Genomic DNA, 15,896 nt, shown 5'->3' with positions numbered 1-15,896 from the left:
AGAGTATGTCTGTTGCAAGTTTCTTGTGCCATAGACTCTTAAATGAATACAAGTGTCATAGGCCTTGAGTCTTATGTCTAACTTTTTTTTTCTCCATATTTTGCACATATGGATTTTCTTACTTTAACTTGGTTCAAATTATTTTATCAGTTTGTTTAGGCATAACAACCAAAGATCATTTCTATAAAAAATCAAAAAAGGAAATGCTATTGCATAAGTTGCTGAAAAGGAAACTGATTATAAACAAAAGTGAAACCAAGTAGTCTGTTTTTATTGGGGAAGTTGAATGTAGTACAAACCAAACAGCATTGGTAGTGACAGTAAATTAGAAACTTCAAATTCTTTTGAATGATCTGTGTCACTAAAACCACAGATTAAGATTTTCTCCCATATGTTTGTGATCTGGGATGGGGGAGGCACTGGAGTGTTTACAGTTCAAACTTCTAATCCTTGCTGGAACAATTAATTTATTTTAGCCTGAATAGCTCCATCTGCTGTTTCTCAAAATAGGTCTCTGAAAATACTCATGGTTCAGAATGAAGCTGTTATGAACGCAAAGAATTAAGCATTTAAAAGATGGTGGGTGGGTGGCAATGGGGGGTGGTGGTGGCAACTCTTCAACTGTTTGTGTAATGTCAGCTTGATGCTTTAATTTGTCATTTTATTAAGGAAATCTTGTAAGTAACAGTGGATGGAATCCTTCCCTTTAATTTACAAGGTGAACTGGAGCTGACTCTCCCCTCCCCCATGTGTTTTTTAGGCCTATAGGTGCAGCCATGCAGGAAAGCATCCGTTTTGCTTCTTCAGGAGATGATATTAAAATATGGGACTCCTCATCTATAACCGTGGTGGAACAGTTCAACCCGCATACTTCGCATTCAGTCAACTCGCTATGTTGGGGCAATAATAATATCCTTTACTGTGTCTGTGTCTGCGTTTCTGCAAAACTCGATTGAACTTCTGGATTAAAGTACATGTAAATAGTTTTAATTTAGTCTTGATTTAAAGAACTGTTTTTTTAGTTTTAGGCAAAGGTTTTGTACACTGATGCAGAAAATATTTAGAGTTGAGTAATAAAATATGAGATTACATGGGAGACTAAGCTGTTTAAATCAGTGATACTCAGACTGAGGTCTGCGAACCACAAATGGCTCTTCATTGTGTGTCCTGTGGCTCTTTGCAGCACGTGATATTAAAACACAGTGTGATTTTAATTATTAACCAGTCAGGATGCTTTTATTATGTTAACTAATTGCAGTCGATAAAATAATGGTCAGTCATTTTGCTGTGAGAATAATATATACACATATTTAATAAAAACAAAATATTTCCGTCATACTATTTAAATATGAATATACAGTACTATAGTAAATGAAACAATGAATTCACACCACTGTGGCTCCTTTGGGTCCTGAACCCCTGAGGTTTGAACTGTGCATGAGAGAGAGATGAGGCAAAGGTTACAGTAACAAAGGTGTGGATGAGGAAAAGACTGACTAAAATAGTGCAAATACTAAGCCAGAGCTCTGAAGGGATATAGTCAACTTGAATTCTAGACAGTTTAAAACACAACTAAAGTATTCTAAAAGCGACAGAGTTCTGTGGCACCTTATAGACTAACAAATGTATTGGAGCATGAGCTTTCATGGGTGAATACCTGCTTCGTCGGCTCCAATACGTTTATTAGTCTATAAGGTGCCACAGAACTCTTAGTCTGGATCTGTAAAAGCAGCAAACACGGCTACCCCTCTGATACTAAAGTATTTAGTTACTACACCTGCCTCTGAATCCCTCTTCCAATCTTTGTAGGATTTTACAACCAGGTTTTCCTAATTTTTTTAAAATAATATTTTTGTCCTTTGTTTCTGTGTGAAAAGTAGATATAAGCAAAAAGGGAAATTGTGGGAAATCATGGAACTGCCTGTGTGCAGCTGCTATCAAGTACACATTGCAAACTGGAAAAAATATTCAAGTTTGTCTCTTAATCAAAAGTGGTGTTTGTAACAATAATATATGGCAAAAATCATACTTCTGTGTGCAAGTTTCAGCTGAGTTAACTCAGTGTCAGAACTAGGGAATTACTTGTACTCTTTCTTCCCCCAGCCCCAATGCCATATGTGTGTGCTTTTTCAGATGGCAGAGGACTGCTTCACCATTTTAAGAGCAGAGGTTTAATTTCTTGGGTTATAAATCCAGCTAACTAGATTTGTATTTGTTTACTTCAGTTACTAATCCTCATATCCACTGCCCTGGAGATGGCTATAAGAGGGACATGTGTCTCAGAAGGGATAGTTACTCTGGTTATTTCAAGTTTGGGGAGTGGGGCACTGTGCACTCCTTGGGCTTGGGTGGAGGGGAAAAGATGCTATACTTCTCCCATTTACACTCACCTTGATCCTGTGTATTTTATCCCTCTATTATCTTCCCTGCAAATGCTCTGTGAGAGAAGAGCATAGTGGTGAATGCCATCTTCTTACTAGTTTGTGTGTCTGAGCTGTCAAAAAGAGTTTTGTTATGCTGCAGCTAGTGAAGATAATCTTTTCATCTTTATTATTTGCTCCAGACTATGTTTTGTCCTTAAGCTTCTTTGGGTAACAAAAGACTTCTTGGCATTTTGGTCATGATAACTGGAACAGTTGCTAATGTAATCTGGTGTTAGTTAAGCCCCCCAAAGGGCTGTATTCTGAGTTTTCTCTTCGTTCAAAAGGTTTAGGTAAAGCTTATTTCATATTATATTTAACTGTGGGATAATGATAAATCTCCCTTTCACAGTACTTGTACTGTAATCTGATTCTGCTTATTATGAATGCAACAGATGCCTAAAATACTCATTTTCATAATTCTAAACACAAAATAACTTTTTATTAGAAGTATTGCATGGTTTCCCTATCCAGAAGGAGACCACTGGAAACTAAACCACAGTAACCAGTGTGCTGTTCCTAGAATATAGCACAGAATTGGATTAATGATTGTCATGAATACGGGTTTTCTCTAGGTTTCTAGGCTTACTAACAGTAACAAACATTGCTTGGAATTTTGTTTAATGGTAGCTAGAGTTGTGATGAAGGCTAAAAGAAGTGAGGGGGAAAATGTTGTAGAGAGAGATGGGAGAGAAATATTGACGGGTAGGCAGCCTAGCAGGGTGGAGCTTTAACCAACAAAAATAATCCAAATACTCTTCTCTTCCTCCCCTCCAAATTTGCCTTGTGTTTTTTGTTAGGGTTGGGGGGCAGTGGCAGCACACAGGAGAATCTACTTCAGGAAAAGGCAAACTGTTTACATAACAGCTGCTTAATGAAATTCCATAAAAGAGAATCAAGAGCAAGAAACCTCACTCCATAACTTTTTTTATTCCCCCCCCCCCAAAGAGCAATGTTTCAAAGCAGCTATGTCATTTCAAGGTATAGTACTTTAAGCCAATCTATTGAACAGGTACAATAATGGGTAGTACCTACACTTGCTTGCCAGCAGCTGTACAAAGTTTCATGATCTATATTCTATGGTCCTTAACTCCCAATTCAGATAATTTTCTGGTCACTGCATCTACCATTGGTGATAAAATAGTTGTTTCAAGCTGTAAGGGTAAACCTGTTCCACTTTTTGAACTAGCTGAAGGGGTAAGTGTAACTTGAGGCTTTGTTTTTTCTCTCTCGTATTTGCATTTTGTCTGCTCTGCTCACTTCTTTTACAACTTTATTTAGATATCACTTATAATTAAGTACTGTTAAGGTTATTACACACAATGCCAAGTATCAGAAAATTGAGCAACATATATAGTGTTTAGCTTGTTATCACTTTATAAACTTGAGTTCAGTGGGACAAGACAATGTATCGTTGGGTTACATTAGGTCAGTAACTGCTACCTAATTGCAGGAGCAGAAAATGAGGCTTAAACTTTGTTCTTAAATTTTTGCTGGGTTGTCATGACTACAGGCTCTTTTAAGTAAAAGTGTGTGTGTGTGTGTGAAATCACTCGATTTTTGTAACAAGGGTTAGGTCCCATCCCATATACATTATAAAACTTACTATGCCGGAGAGAGAGGACCCACTTATAGAGTAATACTCTGACACGGCTGCTTGAGTAAACTGTGTTGGAGTGCTAACTTGTTATAATTGGGTTCCGCACTACTGTAGCTCTTGTAATCATAGGACTGGAAGGGACCTCGAGAGGTCCCTGACAGGTGCTCTTAAAAACCTCCGATGATGAAGATTCCACAATTACCCTAGGAAATTTATTCCAGTGTTTAACTACCTGGATGGCAAGTTTTTCCTAATGTCCAACTTAAACCGCCCTTGCTGCGATTGAAGCCAGTTACTATCCTCACAGATTAAAGAGAACAATTTTTTCTCATTGTCCTTGTGACAACCTTTTATGTACTTGAAAACTGTTATCATATTCCCCCCTCCCTCTCAGTTTTCTCTTCTCCAGACTAAACAAATCCAAGTTTTTCAATCTTTCCTCATTGGTCATGTTTTCTAGACCTTTAATAATTTTTGTTGATCTCCTCTGGACTTTCTCCAATTCGTCCACATCTTTCCTGAAACGTTGCACCCAGAGTTGGACACAGTATTCCAGTTGTGGCCTTATCAGTATGGAGTAGAGTGGAAGAATTCTGGTATCTTGATTACAACACTCCTGCTAGTACATCCCAGAATGATTTTGCTTTTTTTGCAACAGGTGTTATACTGTTGGCTCATTTTTAGCTTGTGATCCACTATGACCCCCACATCCCTTTCTGCAGTGCTCCTTCCTAGGAAGTCACTTCCCATTTTGTATGTGTGCAACTGATTGTTCCTTCCTAAGTGGAGTATTTTGCATTTGTCCTTACTGAATTTTGTCCTGTTTACTTCAGACTATTTCTCTAGTTCAGATCATTTGGAATTTTAATCCTATCCTCCAAAGCACTTGCAACCCCTCCCAGCTTGGTATTGTCCACAAACTTTATAAGTGTCCTCTCTAGGCTATTATCTAAATCATTGATGAATCACTGATCACTGCGGGACCCCACTCAATATGCCCTTCTTTCGGAATGGTTTTTCACCCAGTTATTTATTCACCTTATAGTAGCTCCATCTAGATCAGAGGCAACCAAGGCCCATGGGCCACATCTGGCCCGCGGGACTGTCCTGTCCAGCCCCTGAGCTACTGACCTGGGAGTCTAGCCCCCGGCCCCTCCCCCGCAGCCTCAGCACGCCCCGCTGCTGGCGTAGTGCTTTTGGCAGCAAAGCAGCGAGCTCCTGGGGCAGCACCCTGCAGAGCTGGGGCCTGACCCGGTGCTGTGTGCTGCACAGTGCAGCTGCCTGTCCTGGTGCAGCCATGCCACTAGCCACCGGTGCTCTAGCTAGCGCGATATGGGGGCAGGGGGTGGGGGAGGGGGTTGAATAGAGGGCAGGGGAGTTCTGGGGATGGTCGGGGGCCAGGGGTGTAGATAGGGATCGGGGCGGTCAGAGGGTGGGGAATGGGGGTTGAATGGGAGCAGGGGTCCTGGGAGAGCAGTCAGAAAGGAGAGGGGGGTTGGATGGGGTGGTAGGGGGCAGTTAGCGGTGGGGTGTCTGAGGGCAGTCAGGGAGAAGGGGTGGTTGGATGGGGCAAGAGTCTCAGGGAGGCAGTCAGGAAGGGGAGGAGGGGTTGAATGGGTCGGTGGGGGGCAGTTAGGGGTGGGGTGTCCAGGGGTGGTCAGGGAGAAGGGATGTGTACAGAGCAGGGGGGACTGTCAAGGAATGGGGGGTTGGATGGGGTAGGAGTCCCGGGGGGGCTATCAGGAGGCAACAACCGGGGGGGGGACTGTGCACATGGGGTGGAAGCTGGGCCATGCTTGGCTGTTTGGGGACGTACAGCCTCCCCTAATTAGCCCTCCATACAATTTCAGAAACCCGATGTGGCCCTCAGGCCAAAAAGTTTGCCTGCCCCAATCTAGATTGTATTTCCTAGGTTGTTTATGAGATGGTCATATGAGCCAGCATCAAAGGCCTTACTGAATCCTGATGGAAACAAAAATAATGGTACAGAAGTGTATAAAGGCTAGGCTCTTACTTATTTGGGGGAATACTGGTGAAATAACAGTGAAAATATCTGGTTTTTAGACATCCAAATACAGTATAGCTATTTTTAACTCCTTGATGCCAATGATTAGAATAAGTCTGATGGAAAATAAATGGACTCTTCTTAATGTTCCCAGACCCAAGAACTTCAAAGTGAATCTTTAATAATAATAATAATTTAATAATTTCTGTCTTCGGTGTAGGTGTGTCATTGAGTGCCCCCCCATTCAGTGCTGCAGTGCTTATTTTAAAAAAGAAGCACTTTGTGGAATTGGAAGGCTTACTACTATAATATTCTCTGTAGTGTTTAAAGAATATGAACTTGGAGACCTAGACAGCTTTGCAGTGTCTTTTAAAGGAATTTGTTTTTGAAAGTCTTATCCCATTTGTGCACAGTAGCTATTGTGTGAGATGAGGGGTGTATGGCATCACTTCTGGGAGCTATACTGCATAGAGAAAATGCATATTGAAATAAAGGAAACCCAGGTGAAGGCAACATAAATGGGAAGGGGGAAAAGGTGGAGTGAGAGGTTTGAGTCCATATGATAGGTTTAATATTTGTTAATTAACATACATAAGTATAAGTAGTCACATACAATTAATCATTAGGTGCACCAATAGTTTCATTGAAGTCAGTGGGACTGCTTGTATTGGTAAAGATTAAGCTCTTGAGTATTTGTATGATATATAGTCTGCAATAATAAACATTTCTTATGCCTATTTTCTTTACCAGGCAAAACAGACATGTGTGAGCTTAAATTCCAGTTCTATGCATATTGTCAGCGGAGGCCTTGATAACACTGTTAAAATCTGGGATTTAAAATCTAGAAGACTTCATCGATGCCTTAAGGTAACTCTTTTTTCTGTTGGGTCTGATAGTTAACAGGGAAAAAAAGTAGATCCCATATTTTCTAGCTTTTGTTGACCATCTTGAATGTATTCTTTCTAGCTAGCAAACAAGATACAATTTACCACTCTGATCCTGTGAAGACTCTCACATGCTTAATTTCATGCTCTATAAGCAGGTCTGTTGAAATCAGGGATGCTACTCATAGGGCCTAAAGTTAAGCACATATGTAAGTCTCTGTAAGAGCAAAATGTGGGGTTTTCATATTGGAAGAAACTGGCAAATAGCCAAGTCCTAAAACAGATCATTTCAAGAACTGCACTTTCTATTATTCCTGCCTTATCACAGCCTTGACCCTACAAATACAAAAGGACATACATAATTTCCCATATGTGCTTAACTTTAAGCATGTATGGAAATGTTGTCAGGTTTGGCATCTTAATGAGAAAAGGTGAGTGTTAAAGCGAGGTCATTTTTTTTTTTCGTTACCAATCCCTTTTGGATTCTCAATCCTACAGTGAAGCTATAATGCAAAAAAACTCTGTGATAGTCTAATTTATTTCCATGACATCTTATGGAGCTGCAGTAGTACAAACTCCATAATTAAGGATGTAACCTGCTTGTTTGTGTCTACCAAACTTTCCTTCCCTTTTCCTACCCTCTCCACTGTCCCCCCTCCCCCCACCCCAAAAGAAAAAGTCAAGTTAATAACTAAGATGTTTTGTCATTGTGGCCTGGTCTACACTATGTGTTTAAACTGAATTTAGCAGCGTTAAACCGATGTAACCCTGCACCCGTCCACACAACGAGGCCCTTTATATCGATATAAAGGGCTCTTTAAACCGATTTCTGTACTCCTCCCCGACGAGAGGAGTAGCACTGAAATCGGTATTGCCATATTGGAATAGGGTTAGTGTGGCTGCAAATTGACTGTATTGGCCGTATCCCACAGTGCACCATTGTGACCACTCTGGAAAGCAATCTGAACTCGGATGCACTGGCCAGGTAGACAGGAAAAGCCCCACGAACTTTTGAATTGCATTTCCTGTTTGCCCAGTGTGGAGCTCTGATCAGCACAGGTGGCAATGCAGTCACAAATCCAAAAAGAGCTCCAGCATGGACCGTATGGGAGATACTGGATCTGATCGCTGTATGGGGAGACAAATCTGTTCTATCAGAGCTCCGTTACAGAAGACGAAATGCCAAAGCATTTGAAAAAATCTCCAGGCTATGATAGACGGAGGCCACAGCACAGTGCTGTGTGACAAGCATAACGGAAAGCCAAAGAATCAAATGGACACTCATGGAGGGAGGGAGGGAGGGGGTACTGAGGACTCTAGCTATCCCACAGTCCCAGCAGTCTCCGAAAAGCATTTGCATTCTTGACTGAGCTCCCAATGCCTGAAGGGTCAAAAACTTTTTCCCGGGTGTTTCAGGGTATATGTCGTCAATTTACACGCTTTCCCCCCTACCCCCCCGTGGAAAAAAAAGGGAAAAAAACGTTTCTCGCCTTTTTTTCAGTGTCACCCTATGTCTACTGCATGCTGCTGGTAGACGGGATGCTGCAGCGCTGAACACCAGCATCCCCTTCCCGGTGGCAGACGGTACAATGTGACTGCTATCCATCGTCATCATCAGCCCGTGTGTGCTCCTGGCTGGCCTCGGTCAGGTCCGCCGGGGGCGCCTGAGTAAAAATGGGAATGACTCCTGGTCATTCCCGGCAGATGGTACAGAACGGCTGGCAACCGTCTTCATCATAGCAACTGGAGGCTGAGCTCCATCAGGCCCCCCCCCCCCCCGCCTTTCATGTCTAAAGAAAAGATTCAGTACTGCCTGGACTATCATAGCAGCTGGAGGCTTCCTCCCCCTCATTTTATCTCACTAAAAAGTCAGAGTTTTTTATTCCTGCATTCTTTATTACTTCGTCACACAAATGGGGGGGCATTGCCACGGCAGCCCATGAGGGTTGAGGGAGGAGGGAAGCAATGGATGGGGTTGTTGCAGGGGCACCCCCTAGAATGGCATGCAGCTCATCATTTCTGCGGGATCTCTGGGGCTCCGACATGGAATGGCTGTGCTCTCTGGTTCTCTAGTACACTTGCCCCATATTCTAAGCAGGGTTGACTCTATTTTTAGACAAAACATAAAGAAGGGAATGACCCGGGGAGTCATTCCCATTTTTGTCCATGCGCCCCCGGCTGACCTCAGCAAGGCCAGCCAGGAGCACCCATGACAGCAGCAGACGGTACAGAACGACTGATAACCGTCAGCTCATCGCCAATTTACAATGTCATGGCAGACGGTGCAATAAGGATGGTAACCATCTCTGCTACCTTGCAAAGGCAAATGAATGCTGCTGTGTAGCGCTGCTGTGTAGCACTACAGTACCACCTCTGTCAGCAGCATCCAGTACACATACGGTGACAGTGGCAAAAGGCAAAACGGTCTCCATGGTTGCCATGCTATGGCGTCTGCCAGGGCAATCCAGGGAGACAGGGCTTGAAATGATTATCTGCCGTTGCTTTCACGGAGGAAGGATTGAGTGACGACACTTACCCAGAATCACCCGTGTCATAAACAGATAATTAAGGGTTAATGTCTCTTTTACCTGTAAAGGGTTAAGAAGCTCAGTAAACCTGGCTGACACCTGACCAGAGGACCAATGGGGGGACAAGATACTTTCAAATCTTGGTGGAGGGAAGTCTTTGTTTTGTGCTTTTTGCTTTGTTCGTTGTTTGCTCTCAGGACTGAGAGGGACGGGACATCAATCCAGGCTCTCCAAATCTTTCTGAATCAGTCTCTCATGTTTCAAACTTGTAAGTAATTAGCCAGGCAAGGCGTGTTAGTTTTATGTTTGTTTTCTCAACTTGTAAATGTTTCTTTTTGCTGGAAGGATTTTACCTCTGGTTGCTGTAACTTTGAACTTAAGGCTGGTGGGGGGGGACCCTCTGGTCTATAGGAATCTGATGACCCTGAAAAGCATTTTCCATCCTGATTTTACAGAGATGATTTTTATCTTTCTTTCTTTAATTGAAGCTTTCTTTTTAAGAACCTGATTGATTTTTCCTTGTTTTAAGATCCAAGGGGATTAGATTTGGACTCACTAGGGATGGGAAAGGAGGGGGATGGTTAATTTCTCCTTGTTTTAAGATCCAAAGGGTTTGGATCTGTGTTCACCAGAGAATTGGTGAAGTCCCTCAAGGCAACCCAGGGAGGGGAAAGTTTTTTGGGGGGACAGAAAGTGCCCCAGACACTGAACTTTAGAGTACAAATGTGGGGACCTGCATGAACACTTCTAAGATGAATTACTAGCTTAGATCTGGTAACACTGCCACCACCCAGAATTTCAAAGTAGGGGAAAGAAACCTTGACAACCCGCGACACTGTTTTTGCATTGGGATCTCAACCCAGAATTCCAATGGCGGGGGAGACTGCGGGAACTATGGGATAGCTACACACAGTGCAACGCTCCGGAAATCGATGCTCGCCTCGATACATGGACGCACACCGCCGAATTAATGTGCTTAATGTGGCCGCCTGCACTTGACTTTATACAGTCTGTTTTACAAAACCGGTTTATGTAAAATTGGAATAATCTCGTAGTGTAGACATACCCTGTGAATGTTTGAAAATGAGTTTGTATTTTGTGGAATTAAAGAAAAGCCACTGCTCAAAAAAACCTCATTCTACCAACTTCAAATTTGTTTTATTTAGCCGTGCTTTTATTTGCAACTAGAGCCTGGGTGCAGTGGAGGTTGACAAGGAAAAAAGCTGTATGGCTGACTGCTGAAGTCACTTGCTAAGGGCTTTATAATATCTGTAGAGTCTAAAGTCTGCACTTTTTTTGAAAATCTTTGAGTCTTCAGGCTAGTCCGCATGCATCATAAAGTCTGTCCAGGCAGACATATCTTAAATCTGTGAACATAATTTTTGAAGTAACTTTGGCTTGGGTCTTGCAAATGGGAAGTCGAGATAAAATAAAAGACACAATCTATGTTGTAATCTTAAATTCTGGAAGGGGTGGGGGAGGTTCCCCACAGTAGGAATATTAATAGCTTTTTATTATCAGTTATAAAATTAAATTCAGACACATGGTATTAAGATTGTCATGGTTTTTCTTAGTTAAAATCAGGGAAAATTTTGCCAGATTTTCAATTCATAGTTAAGGTTCTGCTGCATCCTTAAGTCTAATCCCATATCAGTGCCAGTCATCCATCCACCAAGCCCTTTACAATGTACCGCTATAGCTGTGAACCTCAACTATGATTTTTTTCCTGACTTTCAGACTTTTATATCTGCAGTATTGTGAAAAGTTTTTCTTTCCAGGTAATGGACATATGTTTCAAACTTATACTTTTGGGGCTGGGAATATGTTACCTGGACATTTTAGTTTAATGTACAAAGACAGGATGATGCCTTCACCACCAAAGAGAGAGCTGTTGAGCAAATATGTTCAATAACAGAAAAGCTACTGAAGGGGGAAATCTGGGAAAAGTAGGCTGCTCTTAATATAACTCTGCTAAACTGGCAGTTGTCACTGAAAGATTTTACTTTGATATTTGTGTCCTAGAGATCTTTACATTATATAATTAACATACTATTGATACTCTAATGAAGAACGTGTAGGGTTTTATAAAATAACCTTCTGAAAAATCTAATCAAGTTTTGGGTAATTCAATGTCCAAGTTAAACCTGAAATAATTTTGCAAAAAGTCACCTTTGTTACAGAAGAGGCAAAACAAAAACCTGAAGATGAAGTATTTCTATAGTAGCATGGAAAAAACGTTTTGTCTCCTGCTAGAACATTCATCAGCACTCTGTTTTAGTTTGTTTCTTTCTCTTTCAGGATCATAAAGATGAAGTAACTTGTGTAACATTTAATTGGAACGATTGCTACATTGCTTCTGGATCTATGAGTGGTGAAATTATTCTACATAATGTTACTACCAATTTATCCAGCACTCCCTTTGGTCATGGTAGCAGTCAGGTACAGTATATGTGTAGTGAAGTAGTAACTGTATTTGGTTTGGTGTTTAATCTTAGATTTATTGAATATTTTACACTATTGTAAAATGGTGAACTTCTATTCTGTAAAGTTTTAGGTTTGTAAGTCATAAATGTGAATTTAAAAATGTGTTAAGAACTCTTGTTGCTTATTAATCAACATAGCCTCTAGTAGTGGTGGGTTTTAAAATAAAACCTACTATTTCCTTTCTGGAAATTTATAAATGTATTGACAGAGATAAGAATAGAGGCTTTTAGCTCTCTTACAGTTCACAATAGAAGGCAGTAGAATTTGAAGAGTCAAAACTGGACAAGTTTACATTTCTACTCAATGATTGGTTTTGGGTTTTGTTTTGTTTTTTAAACCCAAAGTTGTTATGGGTTTCTGTATTGGCTTCAGTACCTCCAGATTAAATTTGCTCAATTTGTAAGACGTAGAAAAAACATCAGCCAGATGGGGCAGAATATAACTCTGTATTTTGAATTTAGCTAACATTCTGATACTCAAGTCCGAATAGAATTTCATTCAATCTACATAGCTCTTGAAAAGGAGTAAAAATAAAATCTGTTTCTATTGTGTGTAGGTAGGACTGGATACACACGGGATGAAGTTCATCCCTGTACAAAGATCCAGTGCAAAGCTTATGCACCATTTAAAGGACCCAGCTGTAGACTCTCCTTTCTGCAGGCTTACAGAAATTGGGAAAACTAGGAGATTTCCCTGGGGAAATTCCCCTCTTGTAAATTTCTTCTGTGAAAAATAACCAGCAGAATGACCTTTCGCCATCTGCAGTGTAGCCTTTGGTATAGCGATGAATTAGGCACATAGCCAGGAATTGAAAGGAGCAGTGGTGGAGAGGGAGGAGTCGTAGCTGGAGCACATTCTGAGATTACACTAAATAAGAGAGAGCCTACTTAGGGCAGGAGTTTTCAAACTGTGGGTTGTGACCCAGTACTGAGTCGCGGATTGGAAGGCAGGCTAGTTCCTACCTTTTTTTGACACCATGCTGTGCCCCGGAAGTGGCCAGCAGCAGGTCCAGCTCCTAGGCGGGGGGTGGGACTCTGCGTGGTGCTCCCATCCTGAGCACAGACTCTGCACTCCCATTGGCCAGGAACCAGCCAATGGGAGCTGGGCAGGGGGGGTCTGTACCTGTGGGTGAGAACCACACAGAGCTGCTTGCACACCTCCGCCTAGATGCGGGACCTGCTGCTGGCCGCTTCCGGACGCAGCGTGCTTCATGGTGCTAGGACAGGCAGGAAGTCTGGCTTAGCACCCCTGCAGTACCACTGAGCAGGAGTTACCCAAGGTAACCTATGCCCCAATCCCCTGCCCCAGCCCATGCCCCTTCCCAAACCCGGAACCCCTTCCTACTCCCCAAACTCCTCATCCCTGACCCCACCCTAGAGCCTGCACCTCCAGCCCAGATCTCTGACCCCCAACCCTGGACCACTCATTTCCTGCCCCACCCCGCAGCCCTCACCCCTGTATTTGAACCCTCTGCCCCAGCTCTGAGCCCACACCCCAAACCCTTCATCTCCAGCTCTGTTGGGTCACAGGCATTAACAGTTTTCTTTAATTGGGTTGCCAGAAAAAAGGTTTGAAAACCACTGGCCTGGGAGATGGACAAAGTTTGCACTTCTGCCAAGCTGCCCTGTTCATGACCATTTGCTGACTCTCAGTGTGTCCGCAGCACCAGTGAAGTGGTGGCTTGGCTGCTTTCAGCTGTTGTAGCCGGCCTTTCACCTCCCTTTTGTGCTGGCGTAGAGCTGGAAGTGGTCCTCTTGTCTAACACTGAACTTGTATCACTTAATGAAGATCTAATAAGATTTTTCATGGGGAAAAAAGATAGTGTTTTATAAACGTTGGGGTGAAGGAAACTACATAAAATCATTAAAAAAAAGTTCAGTTTCTAGTGTTGTGGTGTCTTCAATGCATCATTATCATCTACCATTTATATGTATGCAGAATGGTCCTTAATACTTAGTTTGCTTTATAGATGGATTGCTTTTTTAAAAAGCTAGTAAATTTGTCATATTTGCTCCATCTAGATGGCTCATCTTGAGAATTATCTTTGGCGGTTATTTATGGACTGTGTGTGGTCATTAAGACCATAACGGTGAAAACAACAGGAAATCTGGATTTGAGAACCAGCGACAAGGAGCTGGAAAACTTTCATCTGGGTTACACTGTTCAAGTGTTGTTTTCAATAGGTGCCAAATTGATAAGCCTTTATTGTAGCTGCTATTTATTCTATATATTTTAACTTTTCACTGAAGAGAGATCAGATTGCTTTTTCGGTGCTTGAGAATGATTAGCAATAATACAATGAATAGCCATTTTCTTGATAGAGATGAAATCAAGAGGTCAGACAACTAGACTGGAAGATGGCTAAAGATATTGTAGGAGTTACATGAAGGTAATTGCATACATATAGCTAGTACTCTTTCTCACTAAGGGCCTCTAATATTTTCTAATGAGGTACTGTGATGGGTACTTGATTGCTGTGTTTTTGTGTCAAAATGGAATTGTTTGGGAATTATGTAACATGGTAGCTATGTAGATTTCCAGTTTATCTGCATATAGTACATATTTTAAAATCGTTTTGCTCCTATATACCAATATAGTTTTATTTTTGGTTTGGATTTTAATTGGAATTTGTAGAGAATTGCAGGATTATACAGTTATGTTAGTATCTAAACATGCATGTAGTGCTCTTACAGAGCTTAAAAAAGACTGTGTCTACTGCAAGAGTTTGAAGTCTAAAGGTCTAATTCTGTAAGGGTGAAGTTTCCAGGGCAAACAGTGTATTGTACCTCTTGATTCTGGCACAGGTTCTTTGGTTTAGCTAAGGAGGGGTGACCGTTATTAAGGGGGGAAAACTGCAGAAAGTTAAGCATTTTTGTTGTGAAGCTGAGGCCGGACTAACTTTATAAAAGTGGCTTGTCTTCACTTGATTCAGCAGAATGGAATGTAATCTCTTGACCAGTTAATATCTGAAACTGTATAGACTCTATGTTTAATACTGTATGTAGCCCATGGTCATAGTGCTTTCAGTGATATGAAAAAATTGCATTTCACCAAGAAGAATTGTCCTGTTAATTGTGACCATAAATTCACATCTATGTGCATTATTTAGAATTAAGTTCTTGCTCTATATTGTATGTAGACCATCTAATCCTAGAGTCTTCAACTGCTTTTTTTTAGATTTTATTAACACTATTAGATTTTATCTGTTTGCTGTATGAGACTGTATTGAAGTCTGTTTCAAAAGAAAACATTTGTTCAAATCTTGAATGCCTAGCACTGTTCTCCCAGCAACAGGGTTAGTTTAGCTGTTTGAGCAGCTGGTGATCTGTGAAGATATATGTGATGTCTTCTGTTCTTTTCATACAGTGAAACAATAATCATGAGCTCCACAGCCACTAACTTTATCTACCTTATTTGTCCACTTTATGAGGCTGTCCATTGGGATATGGAAGAGATTAGTTTATTCACTGACGTGTAACTGCATAAGGCTAATCAATGAGGCTAGAATGGTTTTGGCTTTGGGATATTTTTTCTCCCCTATTTAATTCTGTAACTATTGTTTGCATTTTTTTATTTTATTTTTTTGCCTTTGGTATGTTTTCTTCCAAGATTGACTAATTCTACCAAGAGGTGAGGTTTTTGTTTTATTTTTAATCTGTACACTAAACTCTTGCATTATGGTTAAGGTGGGTTGCTGGTTTTTGGCAGTGGATTATGAGCCAACATTTTTCTAACATACACATTCCCCATTGGCTGCCTTGGCAAAGAGTCCAGAGATAAAATGGGTTTGTGCTTGAATGAGTTTGTGCCTCTGTTCCAATCAGAGCTGGGGCATAATGGTGTGGGGAATCTTATGCTGTGACAACTCGTATTGCATTGTTTTTTGTGACTCCATAGAGGATTTCATTTTCCATTTCTACCAATCTAGTGCCTTGCACTAGTAATACATTTCTGCAAGCCCTCCATGTGCAGAGC

General features: G+C 41.4%; 1 protein-coding gene across 1 annotated transcript in view; it reads left to right on the top strand.

Moving 5' to 3' along the window:
- NEDD1 (NEDD1 gamma-tubulin ring complex targeting factor) overlaps positions 1-15,896 on the top strand; it is a 62,342-nt gene that overhangs the window by 1,278 nt on the left and 45,168 nt on the right. Inside the window, exons 2-5 of the mRNA XM_030549395.1 lie at positions 761-909; positions 3,523-3,617; positions 6,776-6,892; positions 11,736-11,876. Coding sequence (XP_030405255.1) covers positions 777-909; positions 3,523-3,617; positions 6,776-6,892; positions 11,736-11,876 — 486 coding nt within the window. The 5' untranslated portion in view covers positions 761-776. The remainder of the gene's footprint in view (positions 1-760; positions 910-3,522; positions 3,618-6,775; positions 6,893-11,735; positions 11,877-15,896) is intronic.

This window comes from Gopherus evgoodei, chromosome 1 (genome assembly GCF_007399415.2).
Source record: "Gopherus evgoodei ecotype Sinaloan lineage chromosome 1, rGopEvg1_v1.p, whole genome shotgun sequence".
NCBI lineage: Eukaryota > Metazoa > Chordata > Testudines > Testudinidae > Gopherus > Gopherus evgoodei.
This window is presented reverse-complemented; position numbering and strand designations above follow the sequence as displayed.